Source organism: Alligator sinensis, unplaced genomic scaffold (assembly GCF_000455745.1).
Source record: "Alligator sinensis unplaced genomic scaffold, ASM45574v1 scaffold1902_1, whole genome shotgun sequence".
NCBI classification, from domain to species: Eukaryota; Metazoa; Chordata; order Crocodylia; family Alligatoridae; genus Alligator; species Alligator sinensis.
The window spans coordinates 139,822-153,174 of record NW_005843416.1 but is presented as its reverse complement, the minus strand read 5'-3'; the positions used below and the strand labels follow the sequence as shown (position 1 = coordinate 153,174).

Genomic DNA, 13,353 nt, shown 5'->3' with positions numbered 1-13,353 from the left:
CCCCTCCGCCCAAGGACACAACCTGCCCTGCACTCAGATCTGGCGGGCACGGGTTCCCCCTGCCCCCTGGGCGTGCATGCAGCAACGGAGAACCAGCCTCCCGTGCCCAAGTCCACAGCAGGCAGGCAGCAGCGGGGAGCCGGGCTGCAGAAGCTGTGACCTCCTGCCTCCTTGCCCAACTCACAAGCTTCTCCTCTTCTCCTTCCCTCTTCTCCTCTCCACACGCCACACCAGGTAACAAGGCCACACACCTTGCCAGAGGAAGGACTTCCATCAGGGAACTTCAAACTGGGCAGTCAATGCTCTACCAGCTCAGTGACACCGCTTCTAGGAAAGAAAGAGCATCCCTCTCGGCTCAAGACCGTCAAGCAGGCCAGCGAGCAAATGAAAATGGTAGCAGCCAAGCATTTCCTATTGACTTCACCACATGGTGGAGCTTGCACACGGCCCCTCCAACTGGGCTCCAGCCCCTGGCACAGGTACCACCTTTCACATCTCCACACCGCAGGTTCTGCACCAACCGAACTGTGCCCTGAAGACGCCTTGCTCAAGGACATTCTTCCCTGACGACAGCTCCCTCACCCACACAAAAGTACTCACCTGCCCCGGCACCAGGCATTGTCTTCTGAAAACCCCCACGGACCAACTTGATGCCTCGATGGCCACCATCATCCAACACGATGGGTTTGGGGGAGCAAGGAGGTGTCTAAATCTCCCTGCTCTGGGCTATGCACCAGCTGCACCGGGGAAATGGCCTCACCTGCCTCTGGAGCTAGATAAAAAGGGCAGCTCAGCACACCAAGCTCCAAGGACAGGTGATGCAGGCACAGTGCTAAGCAGGGCTCGTCTGGGAGTTGAACCCAGGACCTCCCACACCCTAAGTGGGAATCATGCCCCTAGACCAACGAGCCAGATGCTTACAAGTGCCAACCCTGCCCTGCTGTATTTCAGACCCCTGTGGCATGGGCCCCTCTTGTGCCATGGAATCGCTGCTGGATCTCCGAGCTCAGGCTTCCAAGCTGTCTTTCCTTGGTGGCTCTTCCCCCCATGGCAAGCTCTGAAGAATTGCTCTCCCCTTTGGGCAGAAGGCCAGAAGGTCCTGTGCAGCCAGCCGGGACTTGAAGGGGAGGCAAAATGCCAGTGGCCAGTAGCCCCAAGAGATGCACTGGGAGGTCAGGCTTGGGGTGGGCAGGGCAGGGCAGGAACCACCCAAGTGGGAACGAGGGCCCCAGCTCAAGACAGATGTAGTTGCACCAGGCCCTGCCTTCTGAAAACCTACATGGCCCTGCTTGATGCCGCGATGGCTACCGTCCCCCACCAGCTTGGGGAGCCAAGGAGATGGGCAAGCAGGTGCCTAGACCTCCAGCTGCACCAGGGAATGGCCCCACCTCCCTCTGGAGCTGGATAAAAGGAGCCACTCCACACACCAGGGTCCAAACACAGGCTCCCCGGGCAGAGCGCTGAACAGGGCTCATTTGGGGGTAAATTCCCACACCCTAAGTGGGAATCATGCGGGAAAAGCCCAGTCACACACGAGCAAACATCTTTGTCAGAACCAGGAGCTGGGACTGACCCAGTCCAGTCACACCTTCAAAAGAGGTGGTAAAGGTCAAGGAGTGTTATTTGCCTGAACAGGGACTTGAACCCTTGACACTCAGAGTAAAAGTCTGAAGTTGTACCAACTGAGCTATCCAGGACCAACTTTTAGATGGTCCAACTCTTCTTTCTCTGAATTTTCATCATAGCTCCTGCCTCTCCTCCTGGGCAGACCTTAACTTATATAGCCCTTATGACCTCATTTACCTGGTCCAATGGAGGCCAGCACCTGCTGGCTGCCAGCCAACCAATTTGAAATGCATCACTGGTTGCTGGGTAGACTGGCATTGCTGAGAACAGGAGGGAGCCCTCACCCAGGTGTGTGATGCCAGTCACGTAGGCACCTGTCTCCCTAAGGAATGTATCCAACTCAGGTTACCTAAAGCGATGGGATATCTGCCCTCTGCAGAGACCATGCGAACCAAATTGTCACAGAGCAAAGTTTTTGGGGAGAGACAGAAGTGGTCTTCTGCCACACCTGCCGGACCTGCTTTCTGGGCTGCCTGAGGCCATGTGCATGTACGCCCTCCTCCAGCTCCTTGCTAGCTCCTGGCAAATTTGAACCGTGCCAGCCTGCAGGGAGCTCATGGCAAAACTGCAAAATTCACGGGCTTCCCTGGTAAAATGAGAAATCCACATTTGCCTCCGGTAAAAGGTAAAATCCACGGTTTACTCCATTTTTTTCCGAGGGAAATGGAAAAGCCTGATCATCAGGCTCCTGTAGGGACACAAATAAACTAAGCTGATGTCCTGACATAAACCCTGAATGACACAGCTGAAATTCCCATGATTTTGACCCAGAGACAGGAGGCCCTGTGGCTTAGTTGGCTAAAGCACCTGTCTAGTAAACAGGAGATTCTGGGTTCAAATCCCAGCAGGGCCTCTGTCTTGCATTTGGCATGGCTCTGTAGCTCAGGGTGTAGAGGCCTGGGCTTGGGAGTACAAATCTCACTATTTCCTTGCTTTAGGGCAGGTCTTGGGATAAGTTTTGGAACTCTGGACTCTAAAACCAAACATTATTCAAACCTCGTCAGATCATTGTACTCAGTCGCAAGTCGTCCCTCATAAGTCACAGGGGCTGCCTACACATGCAATTAATGCTGTTTGGGTTTACTGCTCAGTAATTTCCTGTGCAATGAGCCAGCCCTGGGATGTTGTCTACACATGCATCTGTTTGGAAGAGATCTCTTCCTTATGGGAGTAGCCGGCTACTTATGGGAGTGGGCTATTGCTTTGCTCAACTTGGCCACACACACCAGCCTGAGCTACATCAACCCTGTCTTTGGGGCAGTGAAGGCAACTGCTGAGGAGGCTGTCCTGGAGGTCTGTGGTGTCCTCCAGGACATCCTTGTAACAGGGCTGAGTCCTGATACTACGGGTGTAAGAGAGCCTGAACAGCCCCACACCCGTGAGGACTTATCCCAGGCCCTGCCCTTGGCGTCTGTCCTGTGTCACAAGGGTCTAAAATGCAGCAGGGCAGGTGGGGGGCAGATCAGTATGTGGCTTGTTGGTCTAGGGGCATGATTCCTGCTTAGGGTGCAGGAGGTCCCGGGTTCAACTCCCGGACAAGCCCTGCTTAGCTGCCTTGGTGCGCTGAGTGGTCCCTTTTATCCAGCTGCAGAGGCAGGTGGGGCCATTTCCAGTTGCTGCTGGACAGGATTATCTCACAAAGTCACCAATCGGTCCCTCCACGAGAAACAGCGGTTGCCCAGCAAAACAAACAGCACACGCGTGTTCATTAACGCAGCCGTGTCGGGTTCTCTTTCTCATTAATGCCCTGTTAAAGGCTTCAGATTTGGCCTGTTTATCCCTAATCTCACATTCTTCTTTAGTTTGAATGTGTCGCTTGCTTTCTCCATGTTCTTTTACCCTTCCGGCATGAGAACTGACTTAAATGCTGCAGTACTTGCAATGCAATGCAGCCTCTTCACCTTCCTGTTTCCTCTTTTTGAAAACTTCGAAACACTGATTTTCACAGATGTAGGCACAGAGAGATTTGCACTTTCTACCCATCTTTTACTTTTTTTCCCTGTGTATGTTTTTAATTCAGCCCCACATTAAATGGAAGCACTAAGTGCCTATTTATGTCACATGAGCCAATCATGGTGCAATATTAACATGGTTTAATCTGACAGGCTCCATCGTGTGTCTGGAGTGAGTTTTACATTGAAGAATTGCTTCAGCTTGAGTGCTGCAATACAAAACCAGCTATCAGGATGGCATTTCATACAAATAAATACCCGGTAAAATATTATTGAGTGAACTGAAAATCAGGGGTAAATCAGTAAAAACCGAATAACTTCAATTTACAAAAAATCAGGTAATTTATTGGTTGAATTCGATAAAAATAGAAAATGCAGAACACTGTTGCATGCTGTAGGCCTTTTTCTGCAACAAGAGCACACTGCTGGTAAGTATTCAGCTTATGGTTGAGTAACCCCCAGCTCCTTCTCTGCTGTACTGCTGCCTATCCAGTCACTCCCCAGTCTGTATCTGTGCATGTGGTTATGCTGTCATAAAATCATAGAAACTAAGGGTTGCAAGGGACCTCAGGAGGTCACATCTAGTCCAACCCCTTGCTCAAAGCAAGACCACTTCAACAAGATCATTCGAGCCAGGGGGTTGTCTAGACAGGCCTGAAAAACCTCCAAGGATGGAGATTGCACCACCTCTCTAGGTAACTTGTCCCAGGGCTTCACCACCCTCCTAATTAGAAAGTTTTTCCTAATATCCAACCTAAATCTCCCTTTCTGCAACTTGAGCCCATTGCTCCTTGTTCTGTCATCTGTCACTGCTGCGAACAGTCCAGCTCAATCCTCTTTGCAACCCTCCTGCAGGAAGTTAAAGGCTGCTATCAAATCCCTTCTCAGTCTTCTCCAAACTAAATAAACCCAGTGCCTCAGCCCCAAAACCATTTGCATTGCAGGCAGTCGTGGTAACATCAGTGGGAGGTGGGGGGGAAGAATGGCAAGCAGCGGGCGGTGAGCAGGCACTGCCCACAGCCACCATCCACGCTGTCAGTGGGGACGGCGAGTGGAGAGCAGGGACTGCCTGCAGCCGCTGGTGGCCACATCGACAGCGAGCCGGTGGGGGTGGGCAGCAACTGCCCACAAAAGCTGGTGGTGACTTTAGTGGTGGCCAATCTTAGGGGGGGCACGTGCCCCCCTGTGCCCCCCCTACACATCACCTATGCTTGAGATGAAAGTGGTTTGTTCTTGATGACCTAAGGAATGAGATAAGCAATTTCTTTAGATGCAAACAGTTTGTTCTTGATGACCATTTCTCTAGCAAATGGGGGAAAAAATAACCCAGAGCCCCAGCTCCCCCATTCAGGACTGGTTCAGGGCAATGTTAAGCTGTTCTCCCCCATGGTATCACAGTGAGAGACGCCACCAGGGAAAGCGAGGCATATAGGATGACTGTGGGGAGTGGGGAGGAGGAAATAAATTAATCTAACCAAACCACATCCTGCCAAGGACCCAAAACCAGGGGATTAACTGTTTCCACCCACTACAAAGGGATTCTCACTGCCATGTTGCTCCCTAAACCAGGGCCCCTGCCACCATCCCTGCTGTCTGCAATGAGGCTGAAGTTGGCATTCTCTCTCTTTACAATATTTAATTCATGATTAACAAGCTTTTATTAGCTACAGATTGGCTTTGAAAAAGGAACTGGGAATAAGGAATTTGGTGCTGGAAATAAGGAACTGGGAATAAGGAATTGGAAACTGGGGATAAAGAACCAGGAAGAAGGAAATGGGAAGAAGGAATCGGGAAGAAGGAACAGGGAACTGGGAATAAGGAACGGGGAATAAGGAACTGGCAGCTGGGAATAAGGAGCTGAAAACTGGGAATAAGGCATTTGGAACTGGGAATAAGAAACTGGGAATAAATAACTGAGAGTAAGGAACAAGAATTAAGGAATGGGGATAAGAAACTGGAAATAAGGGACTGGAAACTGGGAATAAGGAACTAGGAATAAAGAACTAGGAGCTGGGAATAAAGAACTGGAAACTGGGGAAAAGGAAAAGGAAATAAGGAACTGGAAACTGGGGATAAGAAACTGGGAATAAAGAACTGGGAGCTGGGAATAAAGAACTGGAAACTGGGGATAAGGAACGGGAAATAAGGAACTGGAAACTGAGGATAAGGAACTGGTAATAAGGGACTGGGAGCTGCGAATAAGGAAATGAAACAGGATAAGGAAGGGAAAATAAGGGACTGGAAACTGGGAAGGAGGAACTGGGAGTTGGGAATAACAAACTGGGACTGAGCAAGAGGGATTAAGGAACTTGAAAGTGGGGATAAGGAAGGGAAAATAAGGGACTGGAAACTGGGGCTAAGGAACTGGGAGCTGGAAATAAGAAACTGGGACTAAGGAATCAGGGTTTAAGGAACTGGAAACTGGGGATAAGAAACTGGGAATAAGGGACTGGAAGCTGGGAATAAGGGACTGGAAACTGGGGATAAGGAAGGGAAAATAAGGGACCGGAAACTGGGACTAAAAAACTGGGACTAAGGAATGGGGGATTAAGGAACTGGAAACTGGAGATAAGAAACTGGGAATGAATAAGGGACTGGAAACTGGGAATGAGGAACTGGGAGCTGGAAATAAGAAACTGGGAATGAGCAACAGGGATTAAGGAACAGTTAAATGGGGATAAGGAATGGAAAGCAAGGGACTGAAAAGTGGAAATAAGGAGCTGGGAATAAGAAACTGGGAGTAAGGAATGGGGATTAAGGAACTGGAAACTGGGGATAAGGAACTGCAAACTGGGAATATGGAACTGGGATCTGGGAATAAGGAACTGGAAAGTGGGGATAAGGAATGGAAAATAAGGGACTGGAAACTAGGAATAAGGAATTGGAACTAAGGAATGGGGGATTAAGGAACTGGAAACAAGAAACTGGGAATGAATAAGGGACTGGAACCTGGGAATGAGGAACTGGGAGCTGGGAATAAGACACTGGGACTGAGGAACGGGGATTCAGGGACTGGGAAGTGGGATAAGGAACCAGCTGGAGGCTCGTGTGTGTAATGCAGCGCTGGGGCAGGGATGCGGGGCAGCTGTGGGTCCCCGAGGCTGGCAGCGCTGCAGGGGAGCGGGGATCGCCCACCCAACATCACCTCCTCCTCCTCCTCCTCCTCTCTTGCAGGACTCTCCCACCAGGCTTCCCCCAGCCCAGCCCAGCCCAGCTCAGTGCAGAAGTGCCGCCCCGGCCCGGTGGGTGCAGCAGGGGCTTGGTGGTGCGGGCTCCCAGCCGGAGGACGTGGCTCGGAGGCGGGTGAGTCGCTGCAGGAGGGAAGCGGTGTCCAGGGCAAGGGAGAAGAAGGGCTTGCTGCCCGGGGAAGGGAGCAGCCCCAGCCCCTGGGGCGGGAGGCAACTGCGGGGGGTCTCTGGGAGGCATCAGACAATCAGGGGTAGCAAGGCGGGCACCGTCCCCTCCTACATCCTCCCAGTCTAGGCTTTGTCCAGCTGGGCCTTAAAAACCTCCAAGGATGGAGATCTCCCCGCCTGTCTAGGAATCCCGTTCCAGTGTTTTTCTGTCCTCTTAGTGAGCCCGCAGCTGCCGGAGAGCCGGAGGACAAGCCCATGCGGGAACAGTGACATGCACCCCATTCCCAGTCCCGGTCCCCTCATGCCAGCGTGGGACCCTGGGAAGGGATGCCTCCCCAGGGCGTGCTGAAGAAGCTGGCAGCACCCCAGGGTGTGTATGTGGTGGTGGTGGGGGGGGATGGCACAATGTGCAAGCATCACAGGTCCCAGCCCCCCTCCTCGCCCTCCAAAAACAGCACTTCCCCCTTAGTGGGGTGCAGAGCTCATGGAAAAGGGGGGCAGTTTGCAAAGCTGCAGCCTGAAAAGAAAGTGGCTGGGGGAATCCTTGCTCAGAGCAGCTGGCAGGACCCGCAGAAGCAAAGATGGCTGCGGCAGGGGGGGAGCAGAGCAGAGGAGAGAGACAAAGCAAAGGCAGCAGTCCCTATGCACAGAGCACTCTCGACTTCCCCCGGCGCAACCCCCCCAAGAAACAACCGCACGATTGCACCGGTTCCAACAAAAGGAGCAGGTTCAAAATCAAGCTAAAGAGACATCTACTCCTACTCCGGGAGGTTATAAAATACAAGAGCTTTCCAGGATTGCCACAACTGACATGAAGGAAAAGAAAAGTGTTGCCTCCCCCCACTTCTCAGAGCAGAGGATCGAAGGTATAGAAAGGGCTCCTTGTTTAAACCCATATTCCAACGTCGAGGACAGCAGCACGTTATCAAGGAAGCAAAGCAAGGGTGTAAAATAAAATACTTGAGAAACTGAACTTAATGGAAACCCGCCTGGAGAGATGAAATGGAGAGAGGTGACATTAGAGAGACTCTGGCAGAACAGGAGGGATATGCGGATATAAGGTTTTTCACAATGCTCTTCTGGTCTGGGCTCTCCATTATAGACCTTTCCTATCCAACCAAGCTGTGAGAAAAATGTTCATCGAATTGTAGAAAATTAGGGTTGAAAAGGACCTCAGGAGGTCAAATCTGGTCCAAACCCACGCTCAAAGCAGGACCATCCCCAACTACATCATCCCAGCCAGGGCTTGGTGAATCCCAGCCTTAAAAATCTCCAAGGATGGTGATTCTGCCACCTTCCTAGGTAACCTGTTCTAGTGCTTCACCACCGTCCTAGGGAGAAAGTTTTTCCTATGTTTTTTTTTCCTGTGCCCTTGCTCAGTCTCAATCAGAAACTCAAATGCGTCTCTAGGAAGATGAGACCCCAGGCAGGATTCAGTCCTGGAGCTCAGGAGACAGGACATCTCGGGAAGGGGAACAGCATAGAGAGTGTTATTATCAATGATTTTTTGTGCCTAAGACTGTAGATGAAAGGTGCTCCAAACGTGGAGTATTTCTTGTCAGTCCCAAGTCAGTCCACACACGCAATGTTACTGCGCAGTAAGGCATCTACACATGTGTTACTGCTCAGTAACTAACCAGGCATAAGTCACCATAGTTACTGCACCGTATGGACATGCACATGTAGACACGTACCCATACTGTGCAGTAATTTAGATCTGGTCTTTAGCTCTTATTGCCCCTGTTGTGACCTGTCATCCCAGCTCTCTGCCCCGTTCCTCTCTGTCCTCCACCTTGTAGAAGACCCGGGGGCTATAGATTTTCCTAGCTACAGAGATGAGCATGAATGCAAACCCTGGGTGAAATCAAACAGCTGCCCAAACGTAACAATGCCTGTTATGTTGGCACAGGTAATGCAACCCAGTTTGTACAGCGCATAAGGGAGTGATGCCATCATCATCCCATTTCGCCTTCTTTTACACCGCAGCTTCGTGGGCCAGGTTCCCATTTATAGCGGGGTGAACTGAGAGCATCCTTTTAATTCAGGCCTTATGGAGACATGTGACGAGTGACCTTATCTGATCTGCCACCGTGCTCCCTTCTCAGGAATAAATGTTTCAGATCGAAAAGCACAACACTCACCAACCTACTCAGCTCATAGGAAATCCAGTGCATAACAGTCACCTTCAAAATATGTAGCACAAAATCCCGTTCTGCTCCCTCCTATTATGGGAACCCCCAATCACAAGGCAAACCAGCCCTTCCCCTAAACAATCAGGAGGGTCATCTCGAAGTGGAAGGGTTTTTAGGAGTTTTAAACTTCTGCTATGTTCAGGAAAGATGAATTCAAAATCCAAGAGGTACATAGAGGAGCTAAAAGATGATGGGAAAAATGGAGTCGCTCTTACAAGGGGAGACCCAAAGCACTTGGCTGGTTTGGTCCAGCCAAATGGAGGCTGAGAGCAGAGACAATTGCTCTCCATAAACACATCAGAAAGGGAGAGCAGATGTTGTAAACTCAAGAATAGTTTTAAGGTCCCAGAACAATCGATTAAAAATCGGCACCAAATGAATTTGGCTGAGAGTTAGGACAGGGTTTTTGACCATCAGTGGAAGGAGTTTCTGGAGTAGACCAAAAGAAAGAGAAGAAGGGTGGCAAGACCTTATCTGCTGGAAGATGAAGCTTAATGGGAATAAAATTGTACATCATAATTGCTTCAGCCCTCCCTGCAGGGAAATGGACATCTCAGGTAGAGGACTGCACATTAACCCGAGGGACATGAACACCGCCTCCTGCAGAGGGAATGCAGATTCCCTATGGCCTGAGCTGGTACCTCTCCTTGTAAAATCAACCTGAAAGCAGGAGAAAAGGGAAACATGGCATTCACAGTCCATGCACAGGAGAGAGCTGCTGCCGCTGCGGCGCCTGGCTTAGATGCAGACCCTTGGCCGCAGCTCCGCAAACTCCCCAGTGCTAGCTGGGGGAGGAAGTGGGGAACATATGTTGGGGGGAGTCTCTTCAGTCCCTGCCTGTTTAGTCTCTGCCCCCATGCCTAATTTAGCTACTATCCCTCCCCCCCTCCCCAGCACAGGGTGGGCCTTGCTTCTGGCTGGAATAATGGGGCAGGGGATGCAGGACTGGGACTGAGTCCCCATCACATGACCACATCACTGTGCTTTCTCTTTTCCCACAGACAACCCAGGAGGCAGGATTCTGCCAACAAGCCCCAAGTGAGAGGTGGGAGAGTCAGCTGGCAGACAACATGTCTATTGAGGTGCAACCGGCACCACTTGCGCACCTCCTCGTCCCAGCACTTGTGCCGCCTCCAGTGAAGATGGAGGAGCAGGACCCAGCAGGCTCTGAGCCAGGGGCAGGGAGATTCCCTCATATTATCCAGGCCAGAGAGTCGCTGACATGGGCAGCGCCAGCACAGGTCAAGCAGGAGCCACAAGACGAGCCAGTCCGGCGCTGGGAAGTAAGTAGCAGGAGGAGCTGTCTTCCTACCATACTGGCCCCAGTGACCCCATGGTTATCAAACAGGACATTGGGGGACAACCCCCCATCCCAATCTGGAGACTTCTGGAGCTCATGCTCCCAGGAGGTCAAGGGGCTGCAGGAGGCTTTTGGCTGCTTGCAGAAGCTCTGCCAGTGCTTGCTGGAGCTACAACGCTGCAGCAAGACACCGATCCTGGGGCTGCTGGGGCTGGAGGAGTTCGTGGCCATCCTGCCCCACGAGATGCCAAGCTAGGAGCGGGGATGCCATGCGGAGACCTGTGTCAAGGTGGCGGTCCTGGCTGGGGCAGCTGAAGGATGAGAAGCTCCAGGTGATATCACTGAACAGTGATTATCATTTTTTTTTATACCAGCTCTGTCACTATATACCTGGAGGATGTTCCTTTCCACTCCTGTCTCTCCCATTTCCCAGCTTCTCAGTGCAGTTTATGTCTTCTTACCAGGTCACAGTGTGCAGGAAGATCAAGGAGGTGGCCTTGGACAAGATGATACCTTCTGGGGCATTGAGGGAACCTCTTGAGTCTTGGATGAATGGGCTGAAGCTTCGTTCTGGGCATGTGGAGGAGGCAGGACGGTGTGAAACCCCAGGGCCCCAGGATGATCTTCCTCATGTCCCTCAAGAGAAGTCTCCATCCCACCAGATGTCAGGTAATGTGTTGCATTCAGGGCAGGGGCCTTGACAGAGATACTGAGGGACCCTTGCCTGTTCAGCACCTGGCGTGAAGGGCTCGAATCACTTACTGCACCTCTCTGCTGCAATATGGTCTTGATCTCCATCACTGAGCATGCCAGATGTGATAGCAACAGCCAATGGAAAGTGTTAGGAACTGGGGCACGGGCACCCCCCGAATTGTCCTGCCTCCCCAGTTGAGGCTGAGTAGGTCTGGGTCTTCACTCTGGTCCCATTACAGAAGAGTCCTCTATCTTTGTAGAGCCCGACGGATGCCAAGATATCCGCTGGTGGCCAAACTACCTTCCCGACTCGGGGCCCTCAGGGCACCCTCTACACTGCCCCACTTTGATGGGATTGATATGTACCCATGGGAGGCTACCCCAGAGCCCAAATGACCCCAAAAGCGCTGCACTTGGCCTAGCTCCTTCTACTTGTAGGACTGGGAAGTCCAGCTTCATGCCCACGGACCCTATGCTCTCTTCCCTCCCGTGTCCTTGTTGCTCCTAGCTGGCCCGTGTCCTGGCCCCACTGACCTTATGGATGCTAATTATAGCCCCCTTGACCCTAATTGTGGGCTTCAGCCTCCCCCATAGCCACAGCCATGCCTCGCTGGGTTTACTCTAGGTTCATTCACTGGACCGTCTGACCTTATCTGCCTACCTCTTCCCTCACTGTCAGGTCCCTGGGACTGTCAAGGTCATATTTATTTCTCTAGGCCCTTAGACCCATCTTGGCTTTAGTCATCTCAGCCTCCAGCCACTCTGCCCAGACTTTAGCCCTCTCAGCCATAACCTGTCACCAGGCCTCTGGCTCTGCCTTGGCTCTGGTCCCCCTGCATCCCTGCCCCATTGCAGGACTCAAGAAAAGGCACCTTACTGTAGGCACACCCCAACTTAGTCGAATAGCCGGGCTTTCCCTGTACCAGAAGCACCAGTGCTAACCTGTGGATTCTCCTCTCCTTCCAGCAGGTGCAGGGAGCCCGAGCCAAAGCCAGGAGCAGCTTACCAAGGAAGGGCATGCAAACCTGGAGCTGTTGGGAACATCCCCAGGAAGCTTGGGAAGAAGGGGCTCCCCGAGACTCAAGCTGGCCCAACTGCACAAGAGGCAGGGCAGGCCCCCAAGGCAGAAGGAAAATGTGGTGGTGAGCAATATACCCATTCCATTAGGGTGGAAGTGGACATGAGCTTGGAGGGTGGGTTGCAGGGAAGGCTTGAAGAAGACAAGAGACTTGAAGAGCCACAAGAAGCTGATTTGGTACATTTTGGAGACTCTGGGCCTGGGCCCACATGCAAACTGTTAGCTCCCTCTGCTATTAGAGGGGGTCAGCAAGAGTCTTGAGATAGTCCCTGCAAAACCAGGGATGGGAGTCAGGGTCAGAAGTTAATAACAAGTGCTGTGAGGGGTGGGGGGCACCAAGCAGAGCACACTGGCCAGCATCTATAGACCCTCAAATAAGTCCAAGGAGCCAGTGGATGGGACACGACGAGCTACAAAAGGGAAAGGGGCCGAATCCAAACCAGTTCAGTGGGGAGGGCCTCAAGAGGGAGCAGGAGCTAGCTGCCAGGTGTCTGTGGGGACAAGGCTCTAGAATGGATGCCTCCCTTGCCCCCAACGGGGCTTTCAAATAGAAAAAAAATAGTGTTACAACTGAGATTCCCAAGATGCCTTTGATGTTCTTGTTAGTTTACAGAGGAGGTGGTGCCTGGAGGCTGGGAGTACTTCCTCTGGCGCTGCCCATTTCTGGCTTTGCCCTTGAGCTGCTCAGTCCAAATTCAGCCCTGGGGGTCCCTGTGCTTCCTTCAAGGTGCTTTCCCTTTAAGGCAGCGCCCGCTCAAGCCTCCGAGCACTTTTTGAGACTTCAGCCGAACCCACCTCGATCTCCTTTTTCTCTGGCTGAGCCCTCAGGTCTGGTTCGCTGTCTAGGACCTCAGCTCCCAAGCCTCAGTTCTAGCCCACTTCTTTTGGCATATGCCCAGACCTTGGCCCTAGCCCAGCTCACTCCCCTCACCTGCTCAGCAGGACCTGATGCTCAGAGTACCCAGAGACCCTGTTATGTGGCTCCAGTCCACCCCTACAGCTACAACCCAGTCCTCCAGTCAAACTCAAACACAAAGCACTAACCTAACTGGTCCTCCAGCAGCACCCGGTACCTCTCCTTCATGGCCTGACTCCAAGCTGCAACCAGTTGCACTGGGAGCTCCTTTCTCTTCAATAGCCAGGGTCAGACACACTC

General features: G+C 52.1%; 1 protein-coding gene and 3 non-coding genes across 4 annotated transcripts in view; 3 read left to right on the top strand and 1 right to left on the bottom strand.

The window, feature by feature from the left end:
* Nucleotides 1–839: 839 nt before the first annotated feature.
* TRNAP-AGG lies at nucleotides 840–911 on the bottom strand. The gene has a single exon. It is a non-coding gene; the product is annotated as a tRNA-Pro (tRNA).
* Nucleotides 912–2,405: 1,494 nt separating this feature from the next.
* TRNAT-AGU lies at nucleotides 2,406–2,479 on the top strand. Its single transcript has one exon. It is a non-coding gene; the product is annotated as a tRNA-Thr (tRNA).
* A 618-nt stretch (nucleotides 2,480–3,097) lies between these two features.
* TRNAP-AGG lies at nucleotides 3,098–3,169 on the top strand. Its single transcript has one exon. It is a non-coding gene; the product is annotated as a tRNA-Pro (tRNA).
* A 3,625-nt stretch (nucleotides 3,170–6,794) lies between these two features.
* Nucleotides 6,795–13,353, top strand: part of LOC102370286 — a 35,597-nt gene continuing 29,038 nt past the window's right edge. The window contains 4 exon segments of the mRNA XM_025195161.1: nucleotides 6,795–6,881; nucleotides 10,128–10,409; nucleotides 10,891–11,095; nucleotides 12,086–12,261. Coding sequence (XP_025050946.1) covers nucleotides 10,197–10,409; nucleotides 10,891–11,095; nucleotides 12,086–12,261 — 594 coding nt within the window. The 5' untranslated portion in view covers nucleotides 6,795–6,881; nucleotides 10,128–10,196.